This window comes from Nymphalis io, chromosome 25, assembly GCF_905147045.1.
Source record: "Nymphalis io chromosome 25, ilAglIoxx1.1, whole genome shotgun sequence".
NCBI lineage: Eukaryota > Metazoa > Arthropoda > Insecta > Lepidoptera > Nymphalidae > Nymphalis > Nymphalis io.
This window is the reverse complement of record NC_065912.1, coordinates 1992667-2016194: the sequence shown is the minus strand read 5'-3', so window position 1 is coordinate 2016194 and position 23528 is coordinate 1992667. Positions and strand designations below refer to the sequence as shown.

General features: G+C 33.3%; 1 protein-coding gene across 2 annotated transcripts in view; it reads left to right on the top strand.

Moving 5' to 3' along the window:
* Nucleotides 1–1397: 1397 nt before the first annotated feature.
* LOC126778181 (facilitated trehalose transporter Tret1) overlaps nucleotides 1398–23528 on the top strand; it is a 32885-nt gene continuing 10754 nt past the window's right edge. Inside the window, exons 1-2 of one of the 2 annotated variants that reach the window (XM_050501635.1) lie at nucleotides 1398–1520; nucleotides 14078–14239. In XM_050501635.1, coding sequence (XP_050357592.1) covers nucleotides 14125–14239 — 115 coding nt within the window. In that variant the 5' untranslated portion in view covers nucleotides 1398–1520; nucleotides 14078–14124. Of the gene's footprint in view, nucleotides 1521–1553; nucleotides 1575–14077; nucleotides 14240–23528 lie in introns of those variants that run through there. The other variant, XM_050501636.1, reaches the window with a different exon arrangement.

The following is a 23528-nucleotide window of genomic DNA, read 5'->3' as shown; positions in this document are numbered from 1 at the left end:
GTTCAGGAGCACTACTATATTATAAAACCTGATGATTTCACCTCTTGGGAATTAAACCAGGCCATTTGAAATAAGAAGTTTCACTGAGGGTCGGTCTGAGGATGAACATGTCCAAGACCAAAATCATGACTAATCGCCACATACGTGCACCTAACATAATCGTAGGTAAGGACACCGTACAGGTGGTTAGCGATTATATCTATCTTGGACATCGTTTATCATTTGATCAGAAATCTCAAATACAGGAGATCGAACGACGGATTGGATTAGGGTGGGCTGCTTTTGGAAAGCTCGAAGATATGTTGACATCCAAACTCCCACAATGCCTCAAGACCAAGGTGTTTAACCAATGTGTCTTGCCTATACTCACCTACAGTGCCGAAACATGGACGCTTACTAAGCATAACATGCACAAAATAAAAATGGCACAAAAGGCGATGGAGCGTGCTATGCTAGGCCTCTCATTGATCGTGTACCAAACGCAGAAATCCGACGAAAGACGAAAGTCGAAGATATTGGGAAGCGTATCACGAGGTTAAAGTGGAGATGGGCTGGCCAGACGAGAAGACGGAAGGTGGACTAAAGTCGTCACGGAGTGGTGGCCTAGAGAAGCAAAAAAGCCAGTGGGCAGACCACCCGCCCGATGGTCAGACGATTTTAGGAAGATGGCGGGTGCTCAATGAATGCGACTAGCATATATGCCGAGATAGGACCGGGAGAACTGGCGCGCCTGTGAGGAGGAATATGTCCAGCAGTGGATTAATGTGGGCTGAATATGATGATGATGATTTGAAATAAAAAATACATACATTGTATAATACCTATAATTGTAAAATTAAGATAAAAGAACAGTTGTTATGGCTGCAGAACTTCAGACCCTGGGCTCAAATCCTGGATCGGGCCAATAAAAAAAGTCCATACCTCTAAAAGCGCCATTAGTCCTGCGCATGAACTCTTTCCGGTCGCGTCGGATTTGACGTCAGTGGAGAACAAGAGTGAGGGAAAAGTGAGTGTACTTGTATTTGCTCATACATGTGGGGCATATTATATTATATGCACACACAGCAAAAATGGCCACGCTAGCCGAAATCGGTCGAGACTTCATCGTCACATACAAACAACACATTGTACCTCATATTAATAATTCTTGTAGTATGTACAAAAAAGTAATACATAATAAATACACTTATGTATTTAAACCAAAAAAAAAGAAAATATATTTAGAAATTCAAAAATGTATTGAATGTGAGTTTGTGTTTTAAAAGTACATTGACTCTACTCGGTGATGATTTGAAAAGGCGATAAAAAATACTAATATAAACTAACATACGGATAAATGTATCTAAAATAAATAATGCAACGTTCGATGAGTCGCACAGACGGACATACATACGTCCATCGTATATCGCGAAAGATAGCAATTTTTATTGTTATCAATCACATAATGGTTATTAAAACATGTTATATTATTAATCTGTAGTCATTGCGTGGTGCGGTTTGTGCTGTGTTCCATTTTATATGTGAGTGATTTAATTATTTTTTTTATCTGTATTTGTTTTAATATTACAAAAAAGGTAGGTAATGCTTAAGTCTTTTTTTTTTAATTTTAGTTTGTATTATTTAGTTATTTTTATTTAAAGTTTGTTTAATCACAACTATTTAATTTGATAAGAACCATTTTTTATTCCTTTTTTTAGCCAATCATTAAATATGTAATTAATAATTTTATTTTAAAAAAATATATTTACCATGTTCAACAAAGAGTTTTTTAACCTTTAATATAAAGTACATTTGAGTCACACTAAACTCTGTAATGTAGCTGTTGTTAATATCCTATTTAAAAACGTAGCAAATAAATTATCAGCTCGGTGATATACATATTTGTCGGTCTATCGTAACTTTGTCGTTATTAAAAAAAACATATTTTGTGTTCCAAATTTAAAATATTAACCTGTTAAACAAATTATTAATACTAGTATATATATTAACCGTACCGTAACAGCCTGTGAATGTCCCACTGCTGGGCTAAAGGCCTCCTCTCCTCTTTTTGAGGAGAAGGTTATTATATATATTAAATTATATTAAATACTATAAAATACGTAAAATTTAATGGGATATTTCTCTTGGTACACATTTATTTACTTTACGTAAGTTACAGATTTAAATATTTTATTTGAAAAGTAGTTTACCCACGTTTTTGCCAGTGTTTCTCTCATTAAAAACCTTATAGCGAAGAAATATAAATCGCATCTACCACCATGATGGTAGCTCTATGTTTCCAATTGTTATTTATTTGAATTATGAAAAAATTTAATGTTTCTGTTATAAAGAAAGTTTTATATTGCTCGTAGGACATTAATTAACTGAACTCAATCGATTTATATTCTGTTATACTCACTTCGGTTTTCGCTCGTAAAAACCGACACCGAAATTTTTAAAACCGTATTACGTTTATGCTCTATAATTTATATTAATGCGTGTACCCTTTAAAGTCAATGTCGCAAATAATCTTTTAATATTACTATATATATTTTAATATTCATATATTTCAATAGAATCATTTCTCTAACCATTGTTACCAAATTACAAAAACATATTTTAACCTCCGCCATTACACTGGATGAAATGTCTTATTATTTTATTTTTTTATTCAAACTGAAATTTTTACACTATACATTCTAGTTACAAGGATTACTAACATCAGTAGTAGAGGATACCGATCCACTAGCAAAAGCGTTCTCGATAAGGTCCATTAAAATTCCGTTAAATCTCTATGCAAAAAATACACCAGGGTCGTCACTATTGGAGTCAATAAGCCGGGGTATTATATGATTTATACAAAGCTTATATACTTTTAAATAATAATTTTTGTTTTAATCTTTTGTGGTCTTAATTCAAATATCTTTACAAACATAATGCTCAAAGTGCTTAATCTTGGATAAACCATATCATATCCACTATGATTGAAAAATATAGCCGTATCTATTTATCAAGATATCTATAGGAAATATTTTGTTTTTAACAAATCTCTATTCTATTTAGCCATCCAAATAGTCGAAATATCTGTCATTATAGAGATACGATTTATATACTTATCTATAATAAATTTACACAAACAGAGTACTTGACCTTGTGTTTGCTTTCTCAAGATTTTGTCAAACGTTGGTGACAAATTTGTAATAAAGTATTGCATAATAAATCTGTTATCAAATACATCGATTGTTGATTGCTAGTTTTATTGTTGTTGTTGAATGGACTTATTTCTTCCTGGTTCTGTTCGGAGTCAACATTCGAACCATTGGCAGATGACGATTCAAAACTGCTTTCTAAAAAGCTTACTTGAATAATGAATAAAGTACAAATCTCTACGTGAAATGCTAGCAAGAAGTTGGCAGCAATTCACTAATTTTGAATTGAATTCTTAAAGTATCGTTTTGTCTCAAATATTTTTTAATATTTTCGATAATGGAAACAGAGTACTACATCTGTACAGATACCACAAAACATTTTTGTTATAATATTTTATGTTAAAATGTATAATTAATTCTCTTTACGTATCAACTACCGAACGAATTAAAAAAAGTCAACATCGTTATCGTTATATCCTAAATGATACAAATTTGATAACTAAATATGACATACAATTTTATTTCGCGTTGCAGAAAGTCGCAGCCTTTGATTTGTTAATTTAAACTTGAATATATTTTATCAAGAACAAGTTAGTTTCATGGTACAAGTAGCATCAATGATAACATAATCAGACTATCATCCTCATTTGAGAGCAAGATTAGATTAAGTATTTAGATTGGATACAATTCTATTTACCAATTATTTATCGAACCATCTACCCGTAACACTTCAACTAAATGTCAGATACTTTTTTTTTTCAACCTTTGATTTTTATTTTATCATTAACATACCTATATTTTGAGGAATTTCTAAAAAGGAACGGAAATGAATGGAATGATTTTTTTGATATCCGTAATATTTTTTATTCCTTATAGCGTCTACTAGATGTGATCCTTGGTTAAAAAAGGGATAAGCCTATAAGACCTGTCCATTAGCAGAAGCCTAGTTCTCTCCGTATATACTCTACTGAATATTTTTGGTAATATCAACCAAGAATCACACTGCATAGATTTATTAAATGAAACATTTACGTCGGATATTATTACATGCATAATACATTTGTTGATTACCTTGCTTTATGCAATGTAAACAATATATTGTATTGCATATATTACATTAATGGAAAATAAATGTATGTTAATAATCTACACAACTATTTCAATAACTTCCGAGGGTGCGTACGAATTAGAGGCGGCACGAGGTCAAGTCGCATATTTTTAGCCTTACATTGTTGACTGATACCGAAATTCTTGAATGAACTAGAATAGTTACTGTGTACATTTGTATCGCAAAATCACTTTAAGGAGTATTTTCACAATAAACAATAAAAAAATACTTGAGTATGAACGTCGAGGGAACTTTGGGCGGTAGCATAACCGAAAGCTGAAGGCATGTTCATCGAGTCGTGTCCTATTTGAGTAATCGAAGAGCCTGAAAAAGTTTCGGCACTGATCTCTTATTCTTATAAAACTTTCTTTGTAAATTAAATTTCTTCTTCACATAAAATATTTTCTTTTATTTCTTTTTATTGGTATAACAATTTCGCGTGTCATAATCTATTTACCAAAAATATTTTATCTTAAATTGTAATTTAATCGTGTCCGTGTTAAATTTGTTCTTTGTAGCTTAAATTATAGTTAGACATTTTTTTTGTCTACGGTGTACTTAAATACAATTATTAACGATTAAGTTCAAGTTCAAGTTGTCCCACAGCTGAGCTAAGAACTTCTCAACGTTTGAGAAGAAGTTTAGGAGCTCATATCACGCTACCCCAATGTGGTTGAGGGATTATAATATAATTAATTATAATTATCTGTTATTGTAAAAACTCCTTTTTTTCAAATGTGATGTTCAAATCACAATTTGAACATCGTCGAGTTTTTATTGGAAGCGTGCATTTTGACAAATTTAACTCGATTTTTACTTTTTCCATAATTTCTTTAGTTATTTGAATCTTGTTCTATTCAAAATGCTAATATTTTCAGAATTATGCTACTGATAAAGAATATAATTATCATTACTACGGTAATGTTAATCAACGAATGATATTTTTGTTTATGGTAATAAACGATAAGATGACATATTGTATTAAAAGTGTAATTATTTTATCTCAACTCTTGGAATAACTCCAATTATTATTAAATAAATGTAATTAGTATGAAATAATTATTTAATTAATAATTATAACAAATCATAGTTGAAACCAGGACCTCGGGATCTGTGGTCTTATATCAAGCCACTAGACCAACGAGTTCGGGCCAGTAAAAAGTTTTTGTGGTATTCTCGATTGATCGAAACATGCAAATGCTTACTTAATATGTTTTCCTCAAATTTTCAACAATTATTATGGTCGAATTTTGACAACTGTTCCAAAACAAACTTTCATACATTATATTCACACTAATGTATAATATTAATAGGTATCTACGCAAGCACTTGGCACTGACCTTGATATGTTGGATATGTTTCTAGTACAAGATAAACAAATTATAATGATGTTGAAACAATCGACCCTCGACTGAAAAAGCACTTGTTTTATCCTATTGTAATGAGCTTCATCAAGAGGGTACGATAATTGTGGTAAAATATTCTTAATATTAATTAATATTCCTTTAAGTAAGTGAGTGAATGTGTCCGTAGTGCATCGAAGTAGCGTATCACCCTGAATAAATTGTCAAAATTTCACGTAAGATAAGAAGTGAGTTTTTGCTGGATACAATCTCTCCCTCTCAGCTCAATCCTTAATTATTCAAAAAAAAAACAGATGAAAGCTGATAATTTATATAAGTAATAATAATTCAATGATTATATTATTATGATCTAAGACAGAAAACACGGCTCTATATGAATCAAAGCGCCTTAAAATGTTTTAATAGCAATAACGTCAATATATCTTTTGGCGTGTCGTTTCTTAAAGTATTATAATATTATGATTTAGAAATTTAGTCTAATATTATAAATGCAACTAGTAACTTAGTCTGTCTGTTCACTCATCAGGAGGTAGTACGGTATTAACGCAAATATATTGATGCGAAACGAGTCACGAGGAACTGCTAGTTATAAATTTTATTAATTTAGTAATTGAATTAATACATTATAAAATTATAATGCATATGATGGACATCTGTTATACGGTGAAAGATGACCTAGTATGTTTAAATGTGTACCACTTCCTCGCTTATTATTCTACTCTCATACAGCGGAACTTTGTAATACTGGCCTTTTAAATAGGATAAATAAAGAAGATACCTATGAGTAGACTTAAAAAATATTATGACTGCTGCTATTAAGAAGGTCATGCCGATTACATTTCCAATATTCATGTGTTCCATAGGATTTCCCATCGGCGTTCTCTCAGGTATCTTTGGCCTTTTTTCAAATGGTATAATTTTCGAGGACCTAAACCACTTTGTTAAATTAGTGCGTGCGTGGAATTAGTTTTGTAAACAAATAAAGATTAAAGAGACATCCTCCACATACACAGACTGTTTTGGATTTCATTAATTTTCTATAATTATTTGATTTTTTAAATTAAAATATATTTTAATCAACTAGGCTCTTGCGGACACTTTTGAATCGTTTTCCAAAACAAATTAAATTTATGCTTAGCACCGGTTTTGAATGTAGAATTTATCATAAATTACTGGCACGAAAATCAGAGGTTATGCTTTTCCGATAATTAAGTTACATTAAGTCAAGTGGGGTCACGCCCTGATAACAGAAATTATGATTACAAGTAATCTGTTAACACGGCGTTACATAAAACTAGAGATATTATTAAGTAAATTTGATTTAATTTTATTTGAATAAAAAACAGTTTTCTAATTATTCTCGCGTGAATGAATTTGTCTAAGCTAATGATTTAGCTGAAAATTATTTTATTATAAAAATAATTTCATTTCATATTTTTATTTAAAAGCAACTATCATGTCCATCTTTCTTAGTGCTCACTTAGTTTAATACAACTTCTATATACAACTCGTAATTAAATAAACTTAAGTCTAGAAATTATCAACAATAGTCACATATACTACAATTGGTGGTAAGGCTTCGTGCAAGCCATTTTGGGTAGATACCACCCAACCACCAATCACCTACCCATTACATATTCTATTGCCAAACTTTTAGTATTGCTTCCGGTTTGAATCACTCACACGACTGAGCCAGAGTATCTACAGGCTAAAGGAACATAACATCTTAATTCTCAAGGTCGATGGCGCATATCTATGGATGGCTGTGACCAATAACTATCAGATGGCTCATATGCACGTCCGCCTACGTATTTAATAAAAAAAAATACTACGCAGATCGGATTTCCTTTACGTCATGTTTTATGAATTTATAATTTGTATCCTTATGTATTAATTAACACTGAGCATTATACGGATGAGTTATATCGAAACACTTTTCCTCTAGGAAAATAGTGCAGAAAACACAAACACTCGCGGAAGTAATACGGAAACAGGAGATCACTAATGAGTTTTATACCAGCGACGCATTTCCTGGTTACATTTTGAGCCAGGAACTTGCACACACATACGATGATATGAGGCATATTTAGCATTTTCTTTTCTTAAAAATGCATTAATTAATTATTATTACTAAAGTAGAACCTTCTGTTCTTGCATCGCTTCAGTGGTAATTGCCACTTCTCTTCTCTTTTCTAAACCCTTTATGGTACATTACTTTTTTTTCGACTTATTTTTCGGAAATTATGTAGCTAAGAGATTAGTGAGTTTAAAGGTATATATATATATATATATATATATCTATATCTTATGAAAATGTTGGATATATTTATCATATACCTCATTAAAGACAAGGTAGTAAAAGTAACAGCCTGTGGTGGCATCCTTGCGAGAATGTAACACGCTTCCATAGAATTCATTTAGAAGGAAGGATAACCTTCACCACAAAACATTATATGAATTTAAATTTGAATATATTCAAATCCAACGGTGCTTACCTATATTGGAACCCACAAGTTTCTATTAAGATTTACTTAATACTTCTATATCAGGCCCAGTAGTTAAAACGCGTGAATCGTAACGGATGGTCGCGAGTTTAGATCCAAGCGAGCGCTAAATTTTCATGTGCTTGTATTATGTTTATAATACATATCCTGCTCGGCGTTGAAGAAAACATCGCGAGAAATCCTGCTTATGTCTAATTATACTGATTTTTTGCCTCATGCGTATTCTTCGTATTGGAGTATCGTGGAATAAGTAAATCAAATCTTCTCCTCAAAGGAAGCGAGAGACCTTAACATAGCAATGGGATAACATTGTTACTTTACTATTTCTAACCTCTGAGACCAAAGTAATTTCAATAAAATGTATTACATATTGTAAAATAGCAAAAAGGACATTTAACGTAATGTAATGAAACAATTAAGATATACAAACGCATTATCCTTCTTACGTCTGCATAGTAGGTATGATAGTTTCTCGTCTAAACAGCTTCCGGGAGACCATTACATGACAACATCTTTTAATGGCCAATTAATTGATATATAGCCCATTGTATCGTGACATGATTATATATATATTAATATTGCTTAACGTAAGCGATTGTATTATAATAATCAGAATGTTTTGCCAGTGTTGATAAGTGTATTCAAGTTATTTTCATTATTCCGTAATAATCCAATATGAAAATCAGGGCCTTATGCTGCAACCCGACTTTCGATATATTGTTTGTTTTTTTTGAGTGTCCGAAAAATAGTTAAAAGTATGTTGGTGCGTTTCTATATCCCACCATTAAATACCTGAACAGATTCGGATGTTTGGGATGTTGGAATGATCCCAAATGATACTAGCAATAAATTATTTGAATCATTATTTCAGGACGGACGTTTTTAAACTTTATATTTTATGTTAACATTTACTTGTCGTTTTTTTTATAATAACTTAGAATTATTTAAACAAATGTTCGATCAGTTGTAAAATTATGGAAAACGTATATATTTGCATATTTAAATTTAAAGCTCGTCAATATTCTTATAATATCAAACAAAGAAAAAAGAAAATCTGTTGAAAAATATGAACAATTTTGTCTTTGCCTGCTTACATATATGTAGGTAAACACATTTAAGCAGATAGACATATCATATATATGTTACAACAACAATACAACGTATCTGCGAGGACCTTCGACAATTTTTCCATAGATATTTAATGATCTTATCGTTTTAATAGTGCATTTTCATTAATATGCGAAATTCGAGATAAAATTCCAATTTATCAATTATTTAAATTTCAAAACTTTCTATAAATTATTGATAATTCACTTGGGGTTTGATGATAACAGAAATTAAGATTATATATAATCTGTTAATACGGCATTATATAAAACACGAGATATGATTAAGCAGGTAAATAAATTATTCTCTATTATATTCAGATTAAATTTTCTAGCGGCAAATCGCTGAGTAACTCATAACACATAGAAATAATCTAAAACTTTTCTGTTATATTATGAAAATTGAAGTATATATAATGTTAATATAATTTATTTATTTTTATTGTCGAGAAAGTTAAAAATTCGGATCTTTATAATCGTTTTTATAATTAAATCCAGAAGATACTTTTTTGTGCAAATGGATAAATTAAAATGTTATGTTAAAAAAACTTTATTAAAAAGGTATATTATATTTGGGACTGGTTGGCGTAGTTGGTAGACTTGCCTTTTACGCTGAAGGTTGTGGGTTCGATTTCCAACCAGGACTGACATTTGTGTGCTTGAACATGTCTGTTTGTCCCGAATTGAAAGTTTTACATTCAATTTAATTAAATACATATGTGGCAATCAATAAACAAGGGCTTTTAAATTTTATAAAGATTTTAATTTGGTGGTATGGTATGGTCATAAAATATTCTAACGCCAAACACCAATTTAAAAAATAATTAAAATATATATACATATATGTATATGTGTATCATGTATAGACAGCCTTATTACAATTTGTAATTTGCACAGATAAATAAAGATAAAATGTCCAAATGACTTTTTAATATCCATATTCTGATATTATACAGATAGCAAGAACTGTTTAAGAAAATTATTATTAATATTCTCAGAACATATGTAGATATTTGTATCACAAAAGCGTTTGCGAAGAAATTTTCCGTATAATGAAATGTAAGTAAAAGGGTTACAGTTTTTTATGTAATTAAATATGTAAAAAAACATCCCTACTGATATTATAATCGTGACAGTGTATTTGTTTATATTATCACCTTTGAAGCAGTAATAAATAGATAAATAATATTTCTTGCTTATGCCCTTTTGATGCCGTCCTTACTGATTTTGGCCAATCTCAAGTTAGATTAGCCAACTATGCTATATTATAATGTACAAGTGCATGCGCAACCACAGATGCATTCTCTATTCCCTCACAATCATAATCCGATGAGACAAAAATCCGACACGACCGGAAAGAGTTTAGACGCAGAATCAACTGATTTACGTGCTTTTCGAGGCACGGCAGTGTACTTCCAGACTCCGGGCTATTATACAGATTCTTCGACAGAAAATCCAATAACTTTTTTTATTGGCCCGACCTGGAGTTTATCAAGATCTGTGGCCACAAACATGAGCTCAAGAGTGACGAAAAATTACATAAAAATATATAGACTAGTTAAAATAAATATTTTATTTATTAGTTCAAATGTAAACATAAATTGAAATCATCACACTTTTTAATATAGAAATTCTTAGTTAAATTTAAAGTCTTTAACCCCCAATTATAAGTAAGATTTGGTACACCTGTGAACAAAATCTGAAACGAACGGTGAAAAATTTCGATCAGTGAGCCGGGATGCACCTTCACGAGGGATTTTAGATTACGTGGTGACACATTGACCGAAGTCGAGATGGCCCAGTGGTAAGAACGCGTGAATCTTAACCGATGAACGTGGGTTCAAACCCGGGCAAGCACCTCTGAATTTTCATGTGCTTAATTTCTGTTTATAATTCATCTCGTGCTTTTCGGTGAAGGAAAACATCGTGTGGAAACCTGCATGTGTCTAATTTCATCAAAATTCTGACACATGTGTATTCCACCAACCCGCATTGGAGCAGCGTGGTGGAATAAGCTCCAAACCTTCTCCCCAAAAAGGGAGAGGAGGCCTTAGCCCAGCAGTGGGACATTAACAGGCTGTTACTGGTTACAAATTCCAAGTCCTGTAGAAAGGCATACACGAGAGCGGATGCACAGCGCATTGTACAGATTGGTCATGACCTTGTTTCGCATCCTAGGGGCTCCCGTAGCTTCTGGCGTCTGACCAAGTCTGTGCAAAACAACTTCTGCCAACCTTCGCTGCCACCGCTCAGAAATCCGGACGGATCGCTAGCTCACAGTCCGCAAGAGCAAGCTGATCTCCTGGCTAAACTCTTTGCCGACAATTCCGTCATCGATGATTGTAGTGCACTGCCACCTACAATACCTGCATGTGGCCATACGATGCCTGACATTAAAATCAGGCAACGTGATGTGCGTGCGGAGCTGCAATCACTTGATGTACGGAAAGCTAGCGGTCCCGATGAAATACCAGCCATAGTGCTGAAGAAGTGCGCAGCGGAGCTGTCTCCTGTGTTAACGCGCCTGTTCCAACTTTCTCTCTCTTCGGGAAGTGTGCCGGAGGCTTGGAGAAGAGCTAATGTGCAAGCGGTTCCCAAAAAAGGGGATCGGTCTGACCCGGCAAATTATCGGCCAATAGCTATCACCTCAGTACTTTGTAAGGTGATGGAACGGATTTTAAACAACCAACTGATCCATTACCTAGAAGATCACTGTCTAATTAATGATCGTCAGTACGGTTTTCGACCAAAACGGTCCACAGGTGATCTTCTAGCGTACGTAACACACCTCTGGGGTGAAGCTATCGACAAGCATGGAGAATCGTTGGCTGTCAGCCTCGATATCTCCAAGGCTTTCGACAGGGTCTGGCACAGAAGTCTTCTCTCCAAGCTACCGGCATATGGTCTGCCTGCTCAGCTATGCACCTGGATTGCCAGCTTCCTACACAAGCGTAGTCTTCGTGTTTTAGTAGATGGTTGCGCTTCACAATTCTATGTAGTGAATGCTGGGGTCCCCCAGGGATCTGTGCTATCTCCCACACTCTTTCTTTTGCATATCAATGATATGCTCTCCCTTGGGAACATACATTGCTATGCAGATGATAGTACAGTGCATGGTGGATACCACGGACGCGCAGTGGCTGGGCGGGCGGAAACTGAGGAGAGGCGGGAGAATCTTGTCATTGAACTCGATAGGACGTTAGATCTCATCGCCAAATGGGGCTCTGATAATCTTGTTGAGTTTAATGCCAAGAAAACACAGGTATGCGCTCTCACGGCGAAAAAGTCAACATTTTCCCCTCTTCCCTCCCTCTGTGGTACTCCGCTGGTGATGCAAAGCAAAATCGCCATGCTGGGGATTGACGTTCGCTGCGACCTTAGTCCAAGGGATTACATCGAGGCTGTTATAAAAACAGCTTCACGGAAACTCGGAGTTCTGAACAAGGTGCGGCGCTTTTTCACGCCACAACAACTGTGCCTGCTGTACAAAACACAGGTACGGTCTTGCGTGGAATATTGCTCGCACCTTTGGGATGGCTCCGCTAAGTACCTACTTGAGGCCTTGGACCGGTTGCAGCGACGTGCCGTACGCATTATTGGCGACGTAAAGGTCACAAACACCCTTGAACCTTTACAATTGCGTCGTGAGATAGCAGCACTGAGCGCTTTCTATCGACTGTATCACGGCGAGTGCTCTGAGGAATTATTCTCTCTAATTCCTGCTTCCCCCTTCCTTCTTAAGTCCACGCGGGCTGGTTCTCGATGTCACCGCCTAACTGTGACATCAATTCCATCGCGAACAAAGAAATTTGGCAACTCCTTTCTTTGTCGCACTTCCAAAAAATGGAATTCCTTACCAGCTCACGTATTCCCCTCCTCTTACAACCTGGGTTCCTTCAAACGAGGCGTGAAGAGGCATCTTGCGGGCCGGCAAGGCGAAGGCGGCTAGTGCAGAACGTTTTTCCCGTCTGTACTGGCCGTCGTCGCGTTTGGACTCTACTACCACTTACCATCAGGTGGAGTAGAGTCATTTGCCCTCCCGGCGATATAAAAAAAAAAAAAAAAAACATTGACCGTGTAAGAGATATTTACTTCACGCAGTGACAATGTCTGTGATTGAAGATGCTTACCGTCAGGTGAAACAATCTAACAAATTCCTGATCCTATGAGGTTTGGTAGAATAGATATGCCATAATTTTATTCAACGCAAACAAATTTTCTTACGATAATATCACCAACGAACATAAGATTATGAACACAAATTGAGGACATGAAACTAAACGTGCTTGCTAGGATTTTAACTTTAGATTTTCTGTTAAAATCAATGTGTATCCACTGATCGCTCTCAAATATAATCTATCTGTTACAATACCAATGGGCAACTGAATTTGAGATCTCAAATACTATCAGGGGTTGTATTACATGTCATACCAAATTCTATTTTATATATATATATATATATATATATATATATATATTTAGAAAAGATGTATTCGAATTTTTAAAGTATTTTTGTAAATGACTGCTTCTGAAAAATATTCCTCTGTTTTGAAGCAACTGTTTAAATAATAATTGGTTGATGATATCATTATTCAAATGTTAATTACTCATTATAAAATGAAAAATGTAATGAAAATAATAAATTTTACGAGTTCGTTTTACAAGATCTCTATAGAAGATGGCACTTTACTTGATGGTAGGGCATTATGCAAGCCCGTCTGAGGAAGTGCCACCAACTTAATATGACTTAAATAGATCGAATAATACGAAAAAACCGTTTGGTACTTTTAAAACCGTTGCTTTGGTATTTTTGTTAAAAAAAAAACTATTTTTTTAATTAGAAATGACAGAAAAACATTTGTTACAGACTTGGGGCGTCCGCACGTGCCAACCTAAGACGTCGTGACGTCACATATGGCAGATAGGAATTACGCTTACGATCCGGTCGACACCGGCACGCCAGTCAACCAACAAACGTTCAGAATGGAGGGCGGGCAGCTCTGGCGGCAATACATCATCGCCGGCGTCGGTATGTCTCATGATTATTAAAAAAAAACAAACGTCAAAATGTTTAAGGACTTTTTGGAACCTTTGCTTATTAATAAAACTGGCAAAGGATATTGAAGTGATGATATTTTTTGAGGTATTTTAAGTGATAAGTATTTAAGTTCACAAAAAAGTTTTATTATGTTCAGTGATTGTTTTTTTTTCGTGTGCGTGTTTAAATCGGATCAGTGGATGTTTGAAGTGATTTAAATGATTGTAGTGTCCAAGTGTAAAATTAATTTATAAATTTCATTGGTCAAAGGAATTTTAATTTTCAAATGGTACAAATTTATTGATTTTTTTTATAGAAATTTTATAGTCACTTTTGCTCATTAAAAAAGTATCGTGTATCGTTAAAAAAGTACTTGTAAGTAAAAAGTTATAAAAATCTTATATAAGCGGACATAATTTTAGCATAAAAATATTTACACTATATTCTTTAATTGTTAAAAATAGAGGACGCGTATTGAAAATAGTGAGAGTACATAACTTTAACGCGAGGTTTTAAGTGAAACTAATTTACGTTGTTGTCGAATTTCATTTAAATTAAAAATAAATAAAACATGTTAGTATTGTAAGCAATTTCAAGACTGACTGTTAGGAATATGACATTAAAAATACCAAATTGTCTATAGTTTCATCCTAATATCTTTGATTGACAGTTAGCCACAAGGTAGGTGAGTAGGGTTTATTAATTACTATTAACACGTAAATAGTGGTTAGTTAAATAAAACATGACGTAGCAACAATAAAACACTACCTTCCCCATTCTTATTTCATGGAAAGACCACATGAAAATTTTATCGAAGAATTTAAGTTAAAGAAAAACGTGTTTTAAAAAAAATACATTTAATAAAAAAGTTTCTCGCCGTTTTTTTAATGGATATTAAATATTTAACAGTATGTTAATATAACATTTTAATATAATTTTAAATGAATCATAATGCTTAAAACTTCAGCATATAATACCCGTTTCCAATCTAAAAAAACACCTTAATATATTTTGTTATGTAAGAAAATGCATTTGTTAAGTCGATACTATTCCTAACTTCGCTATTTGTAGCGCCTTTTATGTAGCGAATGAATTAATAAAATTAGTTTGGCAACGTGTTTGTATAAATTTTCGTCTACCATTCGGTATTTATGTACGATGTATGATGGTATTATTAAAAATAAACAATGTTAATTTTGTACGTCAATCGTTTGTATTATCATATCACTGTAAAAATTTATTAAAAAAAGAAGTTTATTTTAAATATTTAAATTGCCCACAACGGTTAAGTTAGATTAAAAACACATTTAAAAAATCTTCTGTTTAACTTAAACATGATTAATTGCTCTTTTATTAAAAGGCAATTGCAACATTTAAAAAAAAGTTAACATCTTCAAAATTAAACAAATATAGCTGTATGTGCATAAAATATTATATATACAATATTAGCGAAATCTCCGAAACTATAGGTCCGATTGACTTGAAATTTAGCGTAGTTACTACTTTTACTTAAGTTACGTCTTTCGCGCGTAGATCACTAATTAATATTCCACAAATCTCCAATCTCTCCATCCAAAATATTTTCATAATTTCACAATTACGAAATCAAGACAGCCCAGTCAGTGTAGCTAGTATGGAAAATAATTAAATAATAATAAAAAAAATCATTACTGCAGGAATTACTTATATGTTCGCTTCATAAATATAGTTTTTAATTATTAAGTAAATTTTGTATTATGTCTAATTATTTAGAGTCGCCCGGTTTCTATTTTGATTCACAAATGTATTTATATAGCACATAGGTCAGAGTGACATTACAAATTAAGCTATATAATGTATAAATGAATAATTTTAGATTCAAATAAAATTTATGTACATCGAAGAAACAGCTAATCGAATTTAACTGTGTCTTGTTATTTGAAATTTTAATTTTAATTATTTATTGGATTTAAGCGCAGAATATATTTTTTTTAAATAATTATATTTCATTATTTTAGTGAACGCGGCATTTTAAGCATTGATTTTTTCACCGGTCATTTTACAATTGACTAAGGTCGTAATTATTATTCAATATTAAATATTTATATCAGGCAACAAATTTCCCTACACCGAACTAAATACTGTTTGGTGCTGGATATTAACAATCTTTACTAATAAATCAGATGTTTTTTTCTAATGGCCAAGTTAGAAAAAACACTACTTAACCAATACAAATAAAACTCATACCTTACATCGTATAAACCATGCAACTAAAAATATTGAATTACTTATAATGTATAAACTAAAATGAAAAAGATAAAATTCTCCATTAAAAAGACCAAATACTGACAAATATCTACATTCTTAAATCACCATCGTTCAAATCTTATTAAAAAAAGGCTTATGTGTGTTTATATTATTAAAAAATATACTTTTACAAATATTTACTTTAATGTAGAACTGTCTCTATTGACATATGCAGGCCAACCGCATATTTTATTGTATTTATCAATAATTGTGCTTATTGCTATCAGCTGGTATATAATTCCTAAAAAAACGTCATAAACTGTTTTCTCATGATAAGAATTACAGGAAGCATCAATTTCAAAGCCAATCTTAATTTTTTTAGTCTTTTAATAATGAAATAAAAAATCCTTATATGTATAAAAAAATGTTAAATTAAACACAGATTTCGCTTTCTTTCGTTATTAATTTCGCGCTCTTGTGAAGAAGACAAAACATCGTTTAACTAATCACCCGTCAAATAACATATATAAGTAATTACGCATATAAATACATTTACTTATGACCTTCATCTTAATATATATGTATATATAAAATTTATTTATACTGCATGATAAATTGTTAATGTGTGAAGTTTGCTACGCATTAAAGTTTTTTTTATACGTGTTTTATTAAGCGGACAAAAACAAACTAAATGTATAATTAAATATTGAACATATAAAACATTTTTATGATATAATGTATCGCTTTATTTATTGTAAATTATATTTATTGTTGATATTAGATATGAAGGCTATTATTTTTTATAACACTGATAATGAGGTTATCGATGATACAGCGAAAAATACGAGAATATAATATGTCGTTTAATATCATAATATAAATGTTGACATTTAATATTGGTCGGACCATAATACGTATGTACAATATTTTTAGTAATATATAAATAGTTCAAATAGTTACGATCATTTTTTAAATCATTTTCCAAATGTGTCAAGCTTTAAATAACCGGGGCCATTGACTTATTTCGTACCCATTATTGTATCTTTTATCATGTATCAATATCATGATATTATTGTGTTTATAATTCATCTCGTGCTTAACGGTGAAGGAAAACATCGTGAGGAAACCTGCATGTGTCTAATTTCATTGAAATAATGCCACATGTGTATTCTACCAACCCGCATTGGAGCAGCGTGGTGGAATAAGCTCCAAACCTTCTCCTCAAAAGGGAGAGGAGGCCTTAGCCCAGCAGTGGGACATTAACAGGCTGTTACTGTTACTGTTACTGTTACTGTATTGTATCTTTATTTGCCTCGTTGGTCTAGTGGCTAGCTTTTAAGGGCACACGCTCCTAGGAAATCCTCAGTAACAGTCCGGAGTCTGGAAGTTCACTGAACTCTTTCTGGTCGTGTCCGATTTTCCGTTATATCAGATTCCGAGAGTAAGGAAATAGAGATTGAAACAGAGACTTGTGTTTTCACACTTGTGCACTCTCTATTCCCTCATCAGTATATATATCTCGCGCAGATGACTAGTAACTCAACAGTAACTCAAGAACGATCGCTGTGGCGGAAATCGATTGGAGCGTAATCATCGGGTCGGGCTTGGACCTATCCCATTTATTAGTAGCTTGAAAAGCTTTATATAAATAAACGGTATTTGGTATGTGATAATAAAGTAGCTTGGAGACTTTTTGCTGTCTTTTCGGCCAGCTTCTAGTTACACTCTTACCTTTTTGCTTTGATTATAAGCTCACATTATGATTTTACAAATTTTGAGTATTAGGATACATGCTCCAATCTGTATATAATTATAATATTAATATCGTAGTAATGACAAAAACATTCACAAAAAACTTCACACAGTAAAACCTAAAGCGAAATTGTACGTTCAATATCAATAATCGATTACCTTATGTGGTAAGGCGTTAACATACCGCGCAAAAATTCCCTTTAGCCATTGGCGAGATCTATTCTGTAAGAACACACTTCATTGCTCATACGTGAAATGGTGACAAGCGACTTATAGTGATATACTATTTTGGTGCGTGTATTCTTGTAATGTTATAATTATTATGATCAATATCGCATATCACACAGACATTTCACGACCATATCCAATGATGACGTTTTAAGATTTTATGTATCTGTATTGCGTAACCAGTGGAAAGTAATCATTATACCAAGATAGTGATATATTACTAATTAACATAATAATTAATATATTTTTACTCTGATAATTAATTAGGTATAAATTATGATTAAAACTGTAAATAATCTATCGGAGATCTTTCAAACAAATATAATCTAGATCGCATTTTATCGCGAATAAAAAGTGGGTGTTTAATATTTTTCTTTACTTATACAGGAGCACTTTCCTTCTGCTACTGATTTGTTATAATAAACATTTATTTGAAATTAAATATGGGCGTTTTGATTAAGAATTCAAAATCGAATCAGAAGGAAAGTGGTGTTTCAACATAGAATCATTACATTATTCATCTAGCACCAGTTCGGAAAAGAAATATCCTGACTTGAGGAGAACCGGCGAAAGATACTCAGCGGGTTTCTAATATATTAACATATACAGAAGTTTATTATTTTTTATTTATTAAATTATCCGATAAAACATTTTAAATATAATATTGTGAAGGAAAGCAAAGTGAGAATACACTTTACGTATGTATAATACACACTAAAGTAATTTATCTACTCGTATAGCAACTTGATAAAATCGACTTCTAATCTTAATCCATTGCAAGATAAGCTTGACAGATGAATATTTATACGCTGTTATAGTATATACAAGTTAAAATAGTCTATTTACTATTAAATCACACAAACACAGAGAAATTCATGCGGACTGACAATAGACAAAGTGAAGACATAAAATTATGAAATATCAGTGCTTTCGTCAAGTTATAAACATTACATATAAGGTCCTCCAGACCTATTTCGGCCACGGCAGCCAATCTCAAGAGAGATAGTCAACTACGCAAGAGATATTATAGTGCACAAGTGTGTGCGCAAACACAGGTGCACTCTCTATTCCCTAACTCTCATAATCCAACGGGACGGCAATCCGACACGACTGGAAAGAGTTCAGGCGCAGGACCAACAGCTTTACGTGCTTTCCGAGGCGCGGGAGTGTACACACTTCCAACTTCCAGACTCCGGGCTGCTACTGAAAATTTTCTGACAGAAAAACCCAATAACTTTTTATTGGCCCAACCTGGGAATTGAACCCAGGACTTCTAGGTCCTTTCCGGGAGAGGATTCCTCATACCAGTGGAGTACTTAATTAGTACCAATAATTAATACTTAAAATCGTGGTTTTGTCTAAACCATATAACTCAAACACACAACTATTATCATAATCGGTCCAGCAGTTTAGAGGCGTTCACTGATGTACACACAAACAGTATAATGATATACGTATATAAATACTGAGAATGGTTATAATCACGCTGCGACCCACGCGCGTGAAGCAATCACGTTTAACGGCTGAATCCGCGGGGAACAGTTAGTTGTCATAAATAATTTTACTTGATAAATATCGCTTCTTCGCTAACTTTATTGCATATTTATTGACAAAACTTATCACAACTCACCTTATCTTTGACATGTAACTTTTATCAAAATAAACATAACTGTAATAAAAGTTACATGTTTACAGAATTGGTTGTATGTTTGCTACTAGCGTAATAATTACTAACTGCTCCGAGTGTCTAGTGGCTAGCTTCTAAGGTTGCAATGTGTGTGTGTGTGTTAAAATGTGGAGTTAGTATATACTAAAGTAGGAATAAAGCACTTAAAATTGTACCTTTTTAAAAATTAGAATAAAACTCGTATTAAGATCGTATTTAGCAAAAAAAAACGTGTTAATGATCGACATTTCTTAGTTATTTTAGTCGACACGTATCACGTTTCAGTGATAAGATGATCTATCTTTTATCTTATTTATTTAATTCGATTATAACGCACGAATCGTACGTGTTTTTTTTTCTAATAAAATAAATGGCATATCAATATGAGTAATACTACAAAATGTTTCCTACTTCCCTTGCTAGGTTGCCTGGCAACCTCGTTGATTCTACGCCTGATCTGCCTCCATTCTCTCGGATTATGAAAGAGGGAATAGAATAGAACGGGAGCCCACACAACTGTGCACTGTCATATACACAGCGCAGATTCATTAACATTGGCCCTCGTCATAGTGACTGTAGGAATTTCACAATATATTATCTATGGCTTCTTGTCACATATAAAATGTCGTTAGTAGACTATATCCCATTGGTTAAATTACACAAGATTTTGTGTCTATCTCTTCAAGAAAAATAAATGTATCTTACTCCGAATCTACTATACTGCTCTACCTGAATTTTAATTAAAGTAATTATTTAATACCAAGCTATCTTTTTCTTTCGAATTCATTGTTAGCTATTAGCCAAAGTTATCTCGATATCGTCACGGGGCGGAGGCCGAGTCTTAATATACTCAGCTGATGTTGGGATCCTACTTAAGGGCGCAGAATACGCGCATTCTAAGGGCACCTCCTGTGAGGCCAAAACTCGGCTAAGGACGCCGACATTGTATGCTGTGTTCCTCATCATACGCACGAACGGATTGTAATGAATGAGGACCCTTGGCCCCAACGGCGGGGTTGGTGTGTGTTTACTCTGTAGCCTAATAAGCTAGCTAGCTAGCTGCCTAATAAGCGATGGCAGGTGTCATTTTATCGTCGGGGGCGTTTAGTAAGTCGTAGGGACGCTTACAGGTCGGAATAATCTAGTAACCTGTGTTATTTAGAAATATACTACATATACACATATAATTATAATACAACACATACTTGACTACTTCGTTGGTCTAGTGGCTTGTTGTAATGCCGCAGATCCGGAGGTCCTGGGTTCAATTCCCAGGTTGGGCCAATAAAAAGTTATTGGGTTTTTCTGTCAGAAAATTCTCAGTAGCAGCCCGGAGTCTGGAAGTTGGAAGTGTGTACACACACCCCCGTGCCTCGGAAAGCACGTAATGCCATTGGTCCTGTGCCTGAACTCTTTCCGGTGATGTCGGATTGCAGTCCTATCGGATTATGAAAGTTAGGGAATAGAGAGTGCACCTGTGTTTGCGCACACACTTGTGCACTATAATATCTCTTGCATAATTGACTATCTCTCTTGAGATTGGCTGCCGTGGCCGAAATTGTCTGGAGGACATTATTACAACACATACATGGCCTGCTAATGTCCCACGGCTGGATTAAATTTTCCTCTACCTCCAATTGTTCGTTCACATAGCATTAATTGAAGTTTAATTTAATACAAAAATTAAGCACCTGAAAATTCACTGGTGCTTACCCGGATTAAGACCGCAATATTCCACTAAAATTCACGTGCTCTGACCACTGAGCAGCTAAAGCAAATTCGCTCCTTTTAAAATTAAAAAATATAAAATGTCTATTTCGATTTGAACCTGCCTTCATGGTATGAACGACGATCTTTGATCACAGAGCCATCTAGGCTATTAAAATGTAAATAAATGAATTAATGAAATAATTATTCCCATGTTGATAAATGGATCAATTATAATGTTATCTGTTGTTTGATTTATATCTTGTGAAATTAAATATTTACACTGGCAACATTTTATTTAAATTTACTTTAATTATTATTTCTATTATATTTATTTTTTAGCCAAGATGGTCCAGTGGTAAGAACGCGTGAATTCTAACCGACGATCGTGGTTTCGAACCCGGGAAAGCATCACTGAATGTTCATCTTCTTAATTTGTGATTATAATTCATCTCGTGCTTTATGATAAGGAAAGCATCAAGAGGAAACCTGCATGTCTAATTTCACTGAAATTCTGCCACATGTGTATTCCACCAATCCGCACTGGAGCAGCGTGGTTGAATATGCTCCAAACCTCAAAAAAGGGAGAGGAGACCTTTAACCCAGCAGTGGACATTCACAGTCTGTTACGGATTTACTTTTTAGCTTTGTATTGCCTTACTGTAATTCGAGTATATTAGCCTCACCATTTTACAGTAATATTCTGACGCCAAACAGCAATACATAGTATTTTTATGTTCGATTTTAAAAGGTGAGTGAGCCAGAGAAACTACCGGTACAATGGAAATAACTTAGTTCCCAAGGCTGGTGGCTCAATGGCGATGTATGAAATGGTTAATATTTCTAACAGAGCCAATGTCTATGGACGGTAACAACACCAAGCTTCTACTACTATTATATTTTTATTCTATATTTAAACTTGTTAAATATAATTATCATAAATATATAATATGTTTTCATTAAATGATCAGATTAAAATAAAATAAATTAAAATTTACTATAAATTGAACACGCGTTTTGAACAATAGCAAAAGAGTATGTCATTTATATTTTTTTACTTATTTAAATTGTTGTAATTTTTCATTAGTTAAAGAATGTTTGAAAACATTCATTCCAGAGATTATAATACAAGTAAACAAATATTGACTACAATTTTAAAATTAGAATGTATTTCTTACTTACTACCAGCCCCGGCTTTAGACGGGTAGGTATATAAGAAATAGGGGCTTACATAGAACGTGAATACTGAAAAATGAGAATACTAAGAAAACAGTCTTTTTTTACTAGGAACCTTACGGTGAACGTCCAATGTTCAATCACATGAATGGTAACAACGCATATACTACAAATAGACATGTTTTATTTATTACGATGATTAGTATAAGACATAATATATTTGACGAGCCGGTTGGCATGGTTGGTAGATACTTGCCTTTCGCGTCGAAGGTTGTGGGTTCGATTCCCACCCAGGACAGACATTTGTGTGCATGAACATGTCTGTGTGTCCTAAGTCTGGGTATAATTATCTATATTAGTATGTATTTACAATAGAAAAATAGTATATGTAGTATATCAGTCTGGTTTCCATAGTACAAGCTCTGTACAAGCTTAATTTGGGATCAGATGGTCATGTGTGAAAAATGTCCCAGGATATTATTATTATAATAACATTTTCGATTCCAATGTTAAATTTAAAATTCA